Source organism: Rhamphochromis longiceps, linkage group LG7, assembly GCF_057381845.1.
Source record: "Rhamphochromis longiceps isolate RC_006_pf linkage group LG7, R_longiceps_female_GT1.1, whole genome shotgun sequence".
NCBI classification, from domain to species: Eukaryota; Metazoa; Chordata; class Actinopteri; order Cichliformes; family Cichlidae; genus Rhamphochromis; species Rhamphochromis longiceps.
Genome location: NC_140563.1, coordinates 52,742,661 through 52,758,737, shown reverse-complemented (window position 1 = coordinate 52,758,737; position 16,077 = coordinate 52,742,661). Strand labels below are relative to the sequence as shown.

Genomic DNA, 16,077 nt, shown 5'->3' with positions numbered 1-16,077 from the left:
TTTGGAGGAAGAAATGTAACGATCGCCATCTCTGACATTACAGAATTCCCCAGAAAATTTCTCATCAGGATTCCTTGAGTGCCACATCTCTCTACTACAAGTTCTCATCACATGATACTGCTGTTCTGTCAAGTGCTGATGTTAAGTGTCTGTGCCTTAAGGCTAACATCTAATGGTGCTCTTTTGATTAGCCAAGTCTGTGCTGGTATAAATCTTAAGTTTGTCTACGAGGGCACCAGGTTCATTTTACTGATGGGAGTTTGACTGTTATGTTTTCACTCAGTTTTGATGTTTATTTTTACTCACTATCAAAAAAGGCCATATGTGATGCTGTCACATATTGCCGATCACAGCGGTACTTAAATGCTGATTAGGCGATTGTTAGCATGCTAACATATAAAATAAAAAGCTAAGCAAACATTAAAGTAGCACTCACAATCCACAGATCCATAGATCTTAGTGGTTTTTCATAAACATTTCAGAATATTTCCAGTAGTCATTTGCTAACCTTTCCCTCATTTTTGTGTTTAGGAATCCAAAGCCATTCTGACCCAGGCTAAGCATACCAGGACTGCATCTGCTCACCTTAGCTCCAATATAGACTCTGCCTTAGAGCAGCTGTCAGTGCAGGAGTTGCTGACTGATAGAGCTAACACCCAGATTACCTCAGAGGTATTTAACACAGCCATACACATATTTGAGTGAAAAAATCTATGCATATCGATCTGTTCATCCTGCGTGCAGCTTAAAAGACTGTTTCTAGAGCATGTCTTGTAATTCTCAGCCTGGGGTGTCTCTGGCCAGCGTAAAGGAAGATATGGAAGCAGCCAAGCTCCAGCTAGAGGCCTATTCTGTTACACTAACTGAGCTAATCAGCAAGATTGGTAAGTCACTACTTTTTGCCCTTCTGTGTCTATAAAACCCATAAATTTTCATTATACCTTAAATATCAGCCCACTAAAGAGCTCGGTGCCTTTTAATGCCTCATTAAACATGGAAATACTCCTCAGACCGTAAAACACGAATAACTGCTGTGCACAAGTCCGAGCAGCATTTCCTTTAGGTCTGACATATATATCTGACCTACTGTATGTCCTCTTTGGTCAAATCATTTTTATAATTCATTAGAAAGGTGAGGTTTTGCACTTTGTGGTCAGTTCTACTGTGCTTGAGAGAATAATCATCCAATCACTGCAATTAGGTCACAATGCTGGGTTATGTGCTGTTTGAATAAGTGAAGTAGGACAGCCATTAATAAACCACAGTCTAAAAAAAACAGATCTTTTTCAAGTCTGTTATGCAGCGTTTTCTTTTTCTGTCCTCCCTCCAGATGGGGATGTGCCACTGGAGCGATTTCACCGGATCTTGAACGAGACAGCGCACCGTCTGAGCATGCTTCGCGGGAGTGTAGAGAGCCCAACGCTAGGCTCAAAGATCCAGAAGCTGCAATCGGCTGCTAAAGAGCAGCAGAGCCGTCTGTCCCTCATTGAACAGGACATACAGGAGATCACGGAGGAGAGAGACAGTCTCAGAGACATTGCCTTAAACCTGCCCCAGTCCTGCCCCGAGGCAACCGGAGCAGGCAAAGGATAGATGCTATAGATGACGAGCATTACATCATTGATAGCTGAACATCAGAAAAGTCTGGGATGATCTTGTTAAGAGAAGGAGTTGCAGTGATTTTGTGTTCAACTTCAGAAAAAGTCTTTTTAGATTTTTCCTTTTTTGCCCCAAGGTGCAATTAATTTTACCTCCACAGCAGACCGACACACACACACACACACACACACACACACACACACACACACACACACACACACACACACACACAACAGCCAAAAGCCCAAGACTTCTCCACTGCCTCCCATAATTTATAACCAATCTTCCTTCTCCTTCTTGTTTTTATCGTTTTCTTTTTTTTTACTCAACTCTCTTTTAGTAACAACATCCGAACTTCAATTTCACCATGAATAATAAGCAGCCATTCTGAACTGCTGGAGTGCACTGTCAAGTTTAAAATAATGCTGATTTTCCTTTGTGGGGCTAAAAGGTGTGTCTGAGTGCTCCTTCAGACTGACACATTCATTTACACTTGAGCTCTTTTTCATCACCATTGCTTAATTAACAATTAGTCCCCTTGGCCTCAGTGGAGTTCAGGTCAGGCTTCGACAGCACAGAACCTGTTTTCAGGATTATTACAGTGCCTACCTCTCTGTTTTTGCAGTTTCTCAATATTTCTGTCTTTCTGTGCCTCTGTCAAATGGACAAACTTTGCTTGGAGTTGCGCTTCGTCACACTGCGTGGCTCCTGATGACTAAAACATAAAAGCAAAGGGTCTTTGCGCAAGTCTTACAACAGGGTTCCAGCAAGTTCATTAGAAAACGTAATAATAGTTTTGCTGTTGGTCTTAAAACATGCGATGATCACCAAATTACTGTTAACCAGTGTTGGTTAATTTCATTAACAATTTCAGATGTTTTCACAGCTTCAAGTGTCGTTTCAGGGTAAAGACAAAAATAAGAAAGAAAACTGTAAATTGCACTGTCATACTCGAGCCTGAGTCTAAACACACACTTTTACAGATTGACTCATGGAAGTGCTCAATAATGCCACTACTGGTACCAGCTGTAGCTGCACATGACATTTCTAATTTAACAAAACAGTTGAGAACTGTGCTTTTAGTATGTCAGATTTTTTGTCTTTTTACTTAACTACAATAACACGAGATGAGATTAAAAATCTCTTTTGCAAGAGAGTCGCAGCCAATGCTTGGGTCATTACGCATTACTTTACTTAAAAGAAATGCACTATGTTAGCTAATTACTTGATTGAGAAAGTACACTACTCATTGTAGAGCTACTCTATAAAATAACCTGAAATGCATTGTCACATAATTACTAGTTAAAAATATAAGCCTGAGGCTACAGTCCCACACACCAATATAAATCCCTATTTGAATACAGAAACACGAGCAATCTTTCTTTTACTTTTTACAATATGAACACAAAACCAACAACACAAAGCAAAGTTTAAAATCCGACCAAAGAAACTTTAAAGTGATGGCCATAACGATAGAAATGAAAGATAGAAACGTAGGCTACAATGCTACAAGCATGAGTTTGCTACCTTTTGAAGTGTCTGGCTGCGGGGCTGGGGCTGGCCAGCGCTCAGCTTTAACATCACTCTGGGTTCTTCGCTAGCTTTGTGTTAGCATGCTGTCTGTGCAGATGGCTTCAAGGAGCTAAAGTTGTGTTTCTATTCTGGACTCAGTTTGCGTTTCATTATCGCTTGTCCTTTCATGCAGTAAAAACAAAAGTTATCTGCAAAAATGTAGACTACACCATTTTCCACCTCCCAGCACCAGAAACTGAAATCAGCTGATTGTAGCATGTTGATTTTTTCTTTTCCTTTCTATCTGCCCGGCAGAAAACTGAAGAACCTAACAAGACAATAGTAACTGTAATGTAATCACTGAATCTTGCATCATGCATATATTAGTGTGTTACTGAAAAATATAATGAGATTAAAACAATAATGCTGTTAACATCTTTTACATACAAGTATGATAGCTAAGGTACATATGTAGATTCTGTCTAAGATATCATTAAAAACAGATTCACTTTACTCTCATTTGTGGCACGTAAAAATATCACTGTGTAAGGATTATTGTACTCCTTCATAGTTGTATACCCAGCTACAGGTTATGGCCTGTTTACAGCCTGACTGTGACACATAATTTGGACATTGAGGTCTTAAAAGGTCCCAAAAGATACAGGTTTGGATTTTTTAAAATGGTGCAGGAACCCTGTGCAAGACTTGTAAAGCGATGATAATGATGAAGCGAAGATATTATTTAAAAATTACATTGTTCTGCTTTTATGAATGCTCAGTCTAATCAAATCAAAAGTTATACCTGTTTTTCATGCAAGTGCCCCAGTCACATGTCTGCTTGTAATAATTGTAACAATGCCCGAGTGTATAAGGCCTGAACCATAATGCAATAAAATATACACGATACGTCCGTCTTGCATAATGTATCGAATTCTTAGTGGACATTTTTGTGTAATATTGTACAACAAAGCATAATGGAAATGAAAGAGCTGCTCAAAGCTGAGTAGATGCAGATATCTGGAAATGGGTGAGTAACATATTGATGAACACAATAAAATTATAAAAATGGGTTTGTTTTATTTGTGAATTTACTTTCCTTCCTTCCTTTCCTTTGTCTGAGTTTTGTGTTTTTGTGTTGTTGTTTTTTGTCTAGAAGTGAAACAAAGAGAAGTCACTAATCCAGCAGCCTTGGAAGGAAGAAGGTTTCTGAAAAACTATGAAAGTGCTGAAGTTCTTAGCTCCCTTAACCAGAACCATTTACCACAAGCCCAAGTCTCGACTAAACCTTACAACTGCTGTAGTAGATGACAATTTGTTTTTGAAAGGGGGAGTAAAACTCCCGGGAGTACACTTAAGACCGATGAAAGGAAAGGTTCAGCAGAAAGTGGATCAAAGACAAACTCATATATGACACTATAACTTTAGCCCTTTAAACAAACACATTTTCTCTTAGTACAAAGTTGTGTTACTGTTTTTGTTTGTGAGCAAAAAAGTCTCCTATCACTCTCGGGTGTCAGGACGAAACATAAAGGCCAGTGGTCGATTAGCTTAGCTTACCTAGTCTGACTCTTCACAAGGGGAGAGGAATCACCTGCCAGTCCACACTAACCCTCACCTATCTACAACTCTTTACTTGTTGTTTGCTTGTTTTTTTTCCCCAACAACAGATCAGCTTTTGTCTTAAATAAAATAAACATTTACAGTTAGGTTTATACATTTATAGACACTCAAGTATTTTTGTTAATTATGACTCCTTACATCAGTAGATTTTAAACAATCAAGGCCCAACTGAAGTGTTAATTGAAGAGGTTTCTTCCTGTTAAAAGGGAGTTTTTCCTTCTCACTGTTGCCAAGTACTTGCTCATAGGAGGTCATCTCATTGTTGGGGTTTTCTCTGTATTATTGTGGGGTCTTTACCTTACAATATAAACCTCCTTGAGGTTACACATGTTGTGATTCAGAGCTATATAACTAAAATTTAATTTAATTTAATCATATGGACTTGTTTCTAATTCTTGTATGACAATCCTCAGTTATTGTGTATTTGTGGGCCCTTCTCAGTTTTGTCTTTTCTAACTGAAAAACACGCTCCATTGAATAGAGATTAGGTGAATGACTTTGTCGCTGAAGAATATCCCATTCCTTTGCCTTGAGAAACTCTTGGGTTGTTTTTCAGAATGTTTTAGGTCATTATCCATTTACACCGTGAAGGGCCGCCTGACCATTTTTGCAGCATTTGGCTGAATGTGAGCAGAGAGTGTAGCCTTGTACACTTCATCCTGCTAATCCAAGCAGCACTCAAATCATCAATTCCTTTCTTGAATTTACACTTTGACGAGAGTATTCTTGATGCGGCTAGATTAGCGATCAAGGCATTTTTTCTTGAAGGGGAAGGAATTTTGCTGCCATCTACTTTTGTTGTCTCCTGTGGTCTTCTGCGCCTTTTTGCTCTGCTGAGCTGGTCAGTGCACTCCTTCTTTTAAAGAAAAATGTTCCTTTGGGATTTTCAGCCTAATGTTTACCTCCTTAACTCTTTTTTTTTTGGACCTCATATTTAAAGTTAGAGTGAAAGCTACTGTGGAGGAGGCGTGGTCCCTGGCTCAGCTGCAGGGGAGGAGTGGGGCAGTACCAAGGAGGCTGGAGGGACAGGTGGCAGCAATCGGTCTAATGAGGCTTCTCCCTTTATATACAGTGAAGCCAGAGACCAGAGGGAACTGTCAACTGGCTGAAAAGTCGAGGAGCAGGGTGTGAACAGACATGAGTGTCACATCAATAAATGCTTCCCAGTAATAAAACCATATTCGCGTGGGGTCAATTTCTACAGAATCCATTTTCAAATCTTAGAATTAACTCTAGATTCATATCCACTGTGGTGGTTTACAGATGCATAAAAAAATAAATCAAATTTATAATATATAGTTTCATCGTTTTCATCTGAATAAACAGGAAAGTAAAGGGTCTTCCAAAAAGTATGCTTTAAGTGCTCAGTGCAGTTGTGAAGCTACCATTGTCTTTATGTAAGGTGATGTAATGTGCTGTCTTTCATGACAGGAAAATTGCAGTAGAACATCTAAGTATTTTAAATTCAACGTTATGCAATGCAAGATAATGGGTCGCCCACAGATTAGAGAGTCTAATGGAGAGTCTATTCTAGTCAGCAATTTGGTCCCAGCACACCAGCAATGAAAAGTGCAGATCCTGTATATCGTCATGTAATTTGTTTTTAAAGTAACGCTTCTTTTTTTTTAGTTTACAAGGTCAAAGCTCCAAAAACTGTGTTTGTGTTTAACACTCTGCAGTGATAATCAGTTTTGTAATTAGGATTACAAGAAGAACAGTGAAACTATAGAGCAATATCCGAGTTTTAAAAAGAATATGACTCAAAAACTCCATCATAGGGATGATCACAGCTCTGGATTAGGAATTAAGGGGTAGTCAATTCCACTCAGTTTAGCAGCTAAACAGCGAAGATTATCATTATCATATGAAAATGAAAACAAATTTCATGACTGCTGAGAGGTAGCAGGGAGACAAAGAATATCATTGAGTCATTACAGTCATTACAATATTCATACAATTATTCATATTGTAGGAAATATTGTGTATCAGTTGATATTAGCTGCAGTGAGTGCAGGTTGGAGATCTATTTAGGAATCAAATGTCAAAAAAAACACCTTTGATACTGAAAGAGTTTTGTTTATGATCCCACATACTGCTGCACAGGAGTGGCCCCGGGGATAATTTCACAAAGGATTAATCGAGCAATTAAATTTTGGATAGGAGAGCCGATAAGATCACACCACTGCCATGTTTGCAAGAAAAACAATTTATTAAATTTGCTAATCCTAAACAGATTGTAAATGCTTACATAATCAGTCTCTCTTGAGTCAGCAACATGTGCATCATCTAGTGGGAGCTGTAAAGTGGCAATATATGAATCCTCATTTGGACAAAAAGCTTCTTTTCTCAAACTGGACAATGAATGGGGTGATTTTGAACTTGAATGAGTTTTTGCATACTGTCATGAACAATCTACCGCTCATTCCACTGCACTGCACTCCTCTGTCTGCCCATAATTTGTTCTGAGCTTTGTGTTTAATGTACTTATTGTGTAGATGTCTAATCATGGCTTGTGTGCATGTTGCTCAGTTTTGTCTCTTTAAAACCCCGTCAAAGGTTAAGCACTGCAAATTAGCTTATGCAATAAAAGCTGTGGTGAGTGGGCTGGTGGTTATCTCTTTCAAGATCATCATTTTGTGGATCTCTGTGCCCCTTCCAGTGCCCCAGATATTCCCTAGATGTATTTTCTTAGGGATGAGAGGAACAAAATTAATTCCCTTTAGTTCAATCTCTCATTTTTTCTCCACACACACTTAATGACTAACCCCAAAGCTTCTTTCACATGTTGTTTGTATCTCTTAGTTCTTATCTCTTAGTTCTCTGCCTTAGAAGGAAGGGTGGTAACATTGATGAGTGTGAGTTTTAGAGTGTGAGCATGTGGCTATTTTCCTTTTTCACTTGATACTTCTATTGTAAACAAGCTACTACATATATATATATATATATATATATATATATATACATACATACACATATATATACATATATATATACATATACACATACACATATATATATACACATATACACATATATATACACACATATACACATATATATACACACATATACACATATATATATACACATATACACATATATATATACACATATATATATATATATATATATATATATATATATATATATATATATATATATATATATAAAAACACCCAGCACGCCCCTGCGGGCGGTTTATCCTTCAAGCTCGGGTCCTCTACCAGAGGCCTGGGAGCTTGAGGGTCCTGCGCAGTATCTTAGCTGTTCCCAGGACTGCGCTCTTCTGGACAGAGATCTCCGATGTTGTTCCTGGGATCTGCTGGAGCCACTCGCCTAGCTTGGGAGTCACCGCACCTAGTGCTCCGATTACCACGGGGACCACCGTTACCTTCACCCTCCACATCCTCTCGAGCTCTTCTCTGAGCCCTTGGTATTTCTCCAGCTTCTCGTGTTCCTTCTTCCTGATATTGCTGTCATTCGGAACCGCTACATCGATCACTACGGCCGTCTTCTTCTGTTTGTCTACCACCACTATGTCCGGTTGGTTAGCCACCACCATTTTGTCCGTCTGTATCTGGAAGTCCCACAGGATCTTAGCTCGGTCATTCTCCACCACCCTTGGGGGCATCTCCCATTTTGACCTCGGGACTTCCAGGTTATACTCGGCACAGATGTTCCTGTACACTATGCCGGCCACTTGGTTATGGCGTTCCATGTATGCCTTGCCTGCTAGCATCTTGCACCCTGCTGTTATGTGCTGGATTGTCTCTGGGGCATCTTTACACAGCCTGCACCTGGGGTCTTGCCTGGTGTGATAGACCCCAGCCTCTATGGATCTTGTGCTCAGAGCTTGTTCTTGTGCTGCCATGATTAGTGCCTCTGTGCTGTCTTTCAGTCCAGCTTTGTCCAGCCACTGGTAGGATTTCTGGATATCAGCCACCTCCTCTATCTGCCGGTGGTACATACCGTGCAGGGGCCTGTCCTTCCATGATGGTTCCTCGTCTCCCTCCTCTTTCTTGGGTTTCTGCTGCCTGAGGTATTCACTGAGCACTCGGTCAGTTGGGGCCATCTTCCTAATGTATTCTTGGATGTTCGTTGTCTCATCCTGGACTGTGGTGCTGACACTCACCAGTCCCCGGCCCCCTTCCTTCCGCTTAGCGTACAGCCTCAGGGTGCTGGATTTGGGGTGAAACCCTCCATGCATGGTAAGGAGCTTTCTTGTCTTTATGTCAGTGGCTTCTATCTCCTCCTTTGGCCAGCCTATTACCCCAGCAGGGTACCTGATCACGGGCAGGGCGTACGTGTTGATGGCCCGGATCTTGTTCTTACCATTCAGCTGACTCCTCAGGACTTGCCTGACCCTCTGCAGGTACTTGGTGGTTGCAGCTTTTCTAGCGGCCTCTTCATGGTTCCCATTCGCCTGTGGGATCCCCAAGTACTTGTAACTGTCCTCTATGTCTGCAATGTTGCCTTCTGGTAGTTCAATCCCCTCAGTTCTGACTACCTTCCCTCTCTTTGTTACCATCCGACTACACTTCTCCAGTCCGAACGACATTCCAATGTCATTGCTGTATAGCCTGGTAGTGTGGATCAGTGAATCGATGTCTCGTTCACTCTTGGCATACAGCTTGATGTCATCCATGTACAGGAGGTGGCTGACAACTGCTCCGTTCTGTAGTCGGTATCCGTAGCCAGTCTTGTTAATGATCTCACTGAGGGGGTTCAGGCCTATGCAGAACAGCAGTGGGGACAGAGCATCTCCTTGGTAGATCCCGCACTTGATGGTGACTTGTGCTATGGGCTTGGAGTTGGCCTCTAGTGTTGTACGCCACATCCCCATTGAGTTCCTGATGAAGGCTCTTAGGGTCCCATTGATCTTGTACAATTCTAGGCATTCCAGTATCCAGCTGTGGGGCATTGAGTCATAGGCCTTCTTGTAATCAATCCAGGCAGTGCACAGGTTGGTCAGTCTGGTCTTGCAGTCTCGGCTGATTGTTCTGTCTACCAGTAGCTGGTGTTTTGCGCCTCTGGTATTCTTGCCAATCCCTTTCTGTGTCCCGCTCATGTATTGACCCATGTGCCTGTTCATCTTAGCCGATATGATGCCTGACAGGAGCTTCCATGTAGTACTGAGGCAGGTTATTGGTCGGTAGTTGGAGGGGACCGGTCCCTTCTTGGGGTCCTTGGGGATCAGGACCGTCCGGCCTTCAGTTAGCCATTCCGGGTGTCTCTCGTTAACTAGCAGCTGGTTCATTTGTGCTGCCAGACGCTCGTGGAGTGCAGTCAGCTTCTTCAGCCAGTAGGCGTGAACCATGTCGGGCCCTGGTGCTGTCCAACTCTTCATACTGGAGACCCTTTCTTGGATATCTGCCACTGTGATGGTTACTGGACCCTGTTCAGGGAGGTCGCTGTGGTCAGCCCTCAGATCCTCTAGCCACTGAGCATTGCCGTTATGGGTTGCATCCTTCTCCCATATGCTCTTCCAGTATTGCTCCGTCTCCAGCCTTGGTGGTGCTGTTCTCTTATTGTTCCCTTGCCACTGAGAGTACACCTTTGCTGGTTCTGTGGAGAACAGCTGGTTTATTCTCCTGCCTTCTATCTCTCTGGTGTACCTCCTCAAGCGGCTGGCCAAGGCTGTGAGTCTTTGCTTGGCAGTTTCCAAGGCCTCAGGTATGGACAGCTTGCTGTATTTCTTAGGCACCTTATTTGTCGCACCTTTCTGCAACTCCGTTAGTTGGCTAACCTCCCTCCGTGCTACTTTGATACTACTCGTGAGTTGGTAATTGCCAGCCACTCCTTGACATATGCGTATAGGATCCATCTACCTGCACACGTTTCTCTTTGTGTGTCAAGATGCCTACTCTCATATCTTGGATGTCATTCACACAGCAACCATGTGCAGGGGATAGATTACTAAACTGAAAACAATGTAGTGGTTTTTTGTTGTTTTTTAACACACATACCCCCTCTTCACACACAAAACACACACTGTCAAATTAACTGTTTTAAATTCAAAAATGTAAATCCACATCACAAAAAGAAAAGCGCAGAACATGCCTGACATGGTCTGCGCAGGCAACACAACTGCAAATCCTTAACATTAAAGATAGACATGACACGCCCCCCCCTACTGTGTCGCTTCAAGGACACTTGATATGCTTGTGCGCCCTGCTGCCACCCAAAACATCTTCACTTTTAAACCGTGAGCCCTGCCGCGCTTGTAATATCAGAAAAATAGATTCCAAGAACCGTTTTGCTCATCCCTTTTTATTTGCTTTGGTGTCAAGCGATCACACAATGACTCTGAGTGCGAGCGCGCCATAAGCAGGGTGTATAGATTAAACAGGCTCTTAACAAAGAGAAGAATAAATGTCAGATATGTCAAATGCCACAGGCTCAACACAACAAAAACCAGGCACAAATAAAAAATAAAGAAGGATTGTTTGCTGTATCTGTGATACACCTTTTGAAATTAAGTGAATATATGCAAATACATGCTTTTCAGCTGGCATCAGTATGTTGTGATTTGTATATAAATGCAACAAATTTCAACATATTGTCAAGTATCTTTTATAAAAGTACTAAATACTCTAAAAAACACTAATTTTCTGTTGCACAGCAGAGCACTTACAATCCACACATCCTGCAGTGAATCATTCGTATTCAGAGTGCTGACTGACCCAAAGGTTGACATAAATATGACTATCTTTAAGAAGGTATTAATATAATAATTCTGTGTATTAAAGCAATCCCATCTCATTATAATGAGGAAGAAGTCAGCCGGCAGCATGACAAGACTGAAAACTGATCCGCTCCTTGCATTGCAACAAGTGATATCATTCAGGTTAAAACAGTAAAGAAGGGGAATTTGCATGATGAAATAATTGTAACCTCATTTACAATCACCACACTTCTCGCACTTATCCTGCTCTTCTTGTTGAAGCATACCGTGGCTCCTTTAGGGAATTGTTAAGCTGTAACAACTTCCCAGGCGAATTATAAACGCCACAGCGTTGTTGACAGATTATATAGGAATGGGAATGATAGAAATAACAAACTTATGTGGGTTGATTAAAAAAAATAAGCAAAAGATTTTTTAAAAGGCTTTTTTTGTGGTAAACAAGCTACATATGTTGCCCAAATGACTCTACAGGGAAATTCAGAAAACAAAATTAAAGTGCACGAGAATGACTAATGAAGAAGTTGGTTTGGAATCGCTTTCTATAGGGTGCAAAAACAATTGTTTGCTTTATCTCGTGCACTGATGAAACAAGATGAAAACTGGCCCAATGAAAAATATAATCCTGCTGGTATACAGTTGCCTGTTTGCACATCGAGAAGACATGCTAATTAATCATTAATCATTCATGTGGACTTGCATTTCAGGCCTCATAGCAAATTCATGCTCATCCTGCACACTTGTTTTTGCTCTCTGAATCACTTCCTTAAGAAAGATTGGGCCCTAAAGCCCATAAATGCCCCATTATGTTCATCTGCTCATAATAGCATTCCAGGCATGTTTAAGAAGACGCCATTTTAAGAAAAAAAAAATCTAATAACATTGCTAACGTCCAGATTCAGGCTTTTCCATAAGAAAATAACCTGAATATGAAGCACTGGAGAGAATAAAAATGTGTATCTATGCGTTGATGAATGAATAATCAATGCGCCCACAGTAAATTCTCTCTACCTGCCTTTTTATGTGCTAATAGTGCTGCTGCCTGTGATAGTGTGGAGCTGGTTCTGCCTTGGTGCCTTCTGAGAGCCACAACACAGTTTGAGAGCAAAATGGTGATTGTGGAAAGAACACACATAATCTGCAGGACAGTGTGAGGCTCACCTTTGAATTCCTTGCAAGCCACCTCTACGTGCCAGTGGGTTCAACTTATGGTCTAATTGCGTAACATCACGACACGCTCTGAAGAGTTAGGTCTAAAAGCAGGTGGTAGAGCAAAGCCATTATAGACATAACTGTGCCTTCCTATATTATATAATTATCATCATTGTGCCTTATTGCTTTTATAGGATTTAAAAGATGATATTATACCATGAACCTTTAATCAATGAATAGAATAGAATAGAATAGAATAGAATAGCCTTTATTGTCATTGTACAGAGTACAACGAAATTGGAGTGCCACTCCCTTGGTGCAAGTTTCAATAATAAATATAAATGTAAAATATAAAAAGTACAAAAAAAAAACAATCGTAAGTACTCAAACAATAGTATGTACAATATATACAGGATAGCAGCATTAATATAATGACAGTATGAATAGCAGCATAATATAATGACAGTATGAATAGCAGCATAATATAATGACAGTGACAGTATGGAATAGGTTCAGTTGTTTTTGAGCTTATTTACTACGGTGATAGCTCTGGGAAAGAAGCTATCCCTGAATCTGTTTGTCCTGGTTTTATTTTTAAGCTTGATAGGCTGTGTGCAAGGTGCCCGGAAAAAAAAGAAAACATCTTTTACTTTTTTATAGAATCAGTCAAAAAAAAAAGTGCTGGTAAGACTTATTAGTAAGTATTAGTAAGGTATTAGCTAATACTTATATCCTCTTCCCTAGTATGGCATTTACAAACATGTTTTTAAATGGTTTAGTCATGCTTAAAAAGCTATGTAATGTGTTTCCTAACAGCATTTTTTTCGGGAAAGAGCAACGTGTGACAGTGTCTTGAAGAAAAACCTCACAGCTTTCTTAGTGATGGTTCAACCCAACCCATAAAATAAATTCAAAACACCTGTTGCAGAAATATCACATCACATACACAATAATCTTAATTTAGATTTCTAACTCAGAGATTTTAAGTTTTAATTCAGAAAGTGTTCCCCGACTGCCCAGATGTTAATCATTATATTGTTGTTCGATATTTTTTGATGTCATTTTGATGACAAATCAGCACTTCTGTAAATGTATCAGTCCGTTATATAACCAAATTTAACAGGCTGGTAAATAACAGATGATAGTGATTGTCGTCTGTCAGATGATGGAGAAAGTGTAAAACATCCGGGTTAGATGCCACTGTGTTGTATGCACGTCATATCAGTTTATATCAGTTAGTCTGCGTCAGAAGTCAACGTTTTGCTTAGTATTTTGTGTATTCAGCAAAATCATACATCTGTTTACCTCACCTTCTGCTTAGAGCAGAATAGAATAGCCCTTTATTGTCATTGTACATGTACAACAAAATTACGAGTGTTTCACCCCAACTGTGCAGAAGTAAAAAAAAAAGATATAAATAGTAAAGACATTAGGAATAAATAGCAAATGGAAGAAATGTATACAGTCAAGAGAAATATATACAAACTAGAGAAAGGCACAAAACAGAAAAGCACACACTGGAGAGCAAAGTGGAAGCGCCTGAGCAGATCATACGATCCAGTTTAACTGATGCTGTCTTAGTATTATGGAGGGAAGATAATGATGGAAAATGTTCTTTCTGTTTACAAGTTGTGGACACTCACATCACTGTACAGCTCATGATAACAGGTTCCCGTCTGCAGCTGGACATTCCAGCTGTGCTAATAGTCTCCAACCAAACAAAATACACTCAAACGCCACAAAACACTACAAGTTGCTTACTAAAACATATAGGATACTGAATTTATTTTAGCCTTTTTGTGGAGATTATTTTTGATTGGATGTTACAGTTCACCATGTTGTGACCAGTCAGTATAATCATTACCACATGATAAATGAGACCCCAGTTCTCCTGGATCGGACTAGACCCAATAAACTTTACAAGTGTGTTAAAACACTTGTAAAGTTTAGTGAATGTCTCTTGCACAATTGTGATAGTAAAAACATTTTGTCCACAAACAGAGAAATATTTATATATTGATCATAAAATATTACAGTCTTATTATTATGACAGTCCCCTTTGGAACCCCAAAACACCTCTGATAAATTGGAGCAAGGACAGGGGACCTCTGGAGGATGTCCCGTGCAGTCTGGGATTGGGACATGCGAGCTGCAAGATTGGGAGGGTTTCTGTAAATTGGAATTTTTCCAGGAGAGATATTCTTGTAAATGCTCAATCGGATTAGGACTTTGGAGTTGGAGGCAAGGTCAAGGCCTCTGTGTGAGGTTCTCTGAGCAGTTCTTGAGTAGTTTTGTGGGGTTGGTGCGTCACATTGTCTCACTGTACCACCAGGGAGCAAAGAAAGGGGTGCTCAATCAGCAACGATGTTAAGAGAAGTGTTATTATTAACTTCACCTGTCAGTGGTTATAATCTCGTAGCTGGGAAGTGCATAAACAGATGCCAAAGTACTCAGAGCAGTATTTTCGTGCTAGTAAATTGTCTTCAGGGCCATATATCTCCATGCTGACACACAAACACACAGAGACAAACTCACAAGGTGACTAATGTATCATTGCTGCTAACGGGACATCCATGTTGTTTTGTCAAAATATCTCAGAAAATCAATACGAACAAAAATGCATGGAAGTGGTCAAGTCCAGTACAATGAACGGACAAGGTTATAAACAGGAGCTAGAAAATGGCTGCAAAGTAAACCCACCAGGCAATGCCCTGTGTCAAAATAAGTACTTTTTTTAACAACAGAAAGGCTCAGATTTGTATCCTAAGTGTCGTTGATTGGTTTTTATGTTATCCTGCCAAGCTTTTGTGTGTAGAGTTTCCAGGTCAACAAAATAATTTTCACTAATAGCACTACCAGCACTCTGTCTGCTCTTGAAAGGGCTCTTTTTTTTCTCCTTCAGCAAAATATGTTTTTGTGAGTTCTTCTGTTTGACTGAACGTAGCCAACCCTGTCAAAACGGTCAGTGCAAACACAGTCTGGAAGATGCAGTATATAAACAGGATGCTTCTTATCTATTTAGAGAATAGCATGCCCCATACCCCCAAAGTGTGAAAGAAATACATACATACATACATACATATATATATATATATATATATATATATATATATACATATGTGTATATACATATGTGTATATACATATATATATATATATATATATATATATATATATATATATACATATGTGTATATACATATGTGTATATACATATATATTAAGGGTGCAACGATACACAAAATTCACGGTTCGGTTCGGTTCGGTTCGATACTTTGGTGTCACGGTTCGATATTTTTTCGATACAAAAAAAATGTTCATGCCTTTTTAATTTGTCATTTATTAAAATTATAAATATATATTTTAACTCAAAAGTACAGTTTTTAAATTTAACCCTAACCCTTGTGCGTGTTTTTTATTTTGACAGCGAATGCGCACCTGCGGACCACTTATGTGCAGCCCTGGTTATTTAGCTTGTCATATTGCAGCCACAGAAATTCTTTTGTCCAAGA

General features: G+C 39.9%; 2 protein-coding genes across 2 annotated transcripts in view; one reads left to right on the top strand and one right to left on the bottom strand.

The window, feature by feature from the left end:
• Nucleotides 1-4,175, top strand: part of lamc3 (laminin, gamma 3) — a 177,628-nt gene extending 173,453 nt beyond the window's left edge. Inside the window, exons 26-28 of the mRNA XM_085414267.1 lie at nt 532-672; nt 785-884; nt 1,331-4,175. Of these exons, the coding sequence (XP_085270393.1) occupies nt 532-672; nt 785-884; nt 1,331-1,593 (504 nt within the window). The 3' untranslated portion in view covers nt 1,594-4,175. The remainder of the gene's footprint in view (nt 1-531; nt 673-784; nt 885-1,330) is intronic.
• Nucleotides 1-16,077, bottom strand: part of LOC146666312 (uncharacterized) — a 477,181-nt gene that overhangs the window by 91,676 nt on the left and 369,428 nt on the right. The window lies entirely within an intron of this gene.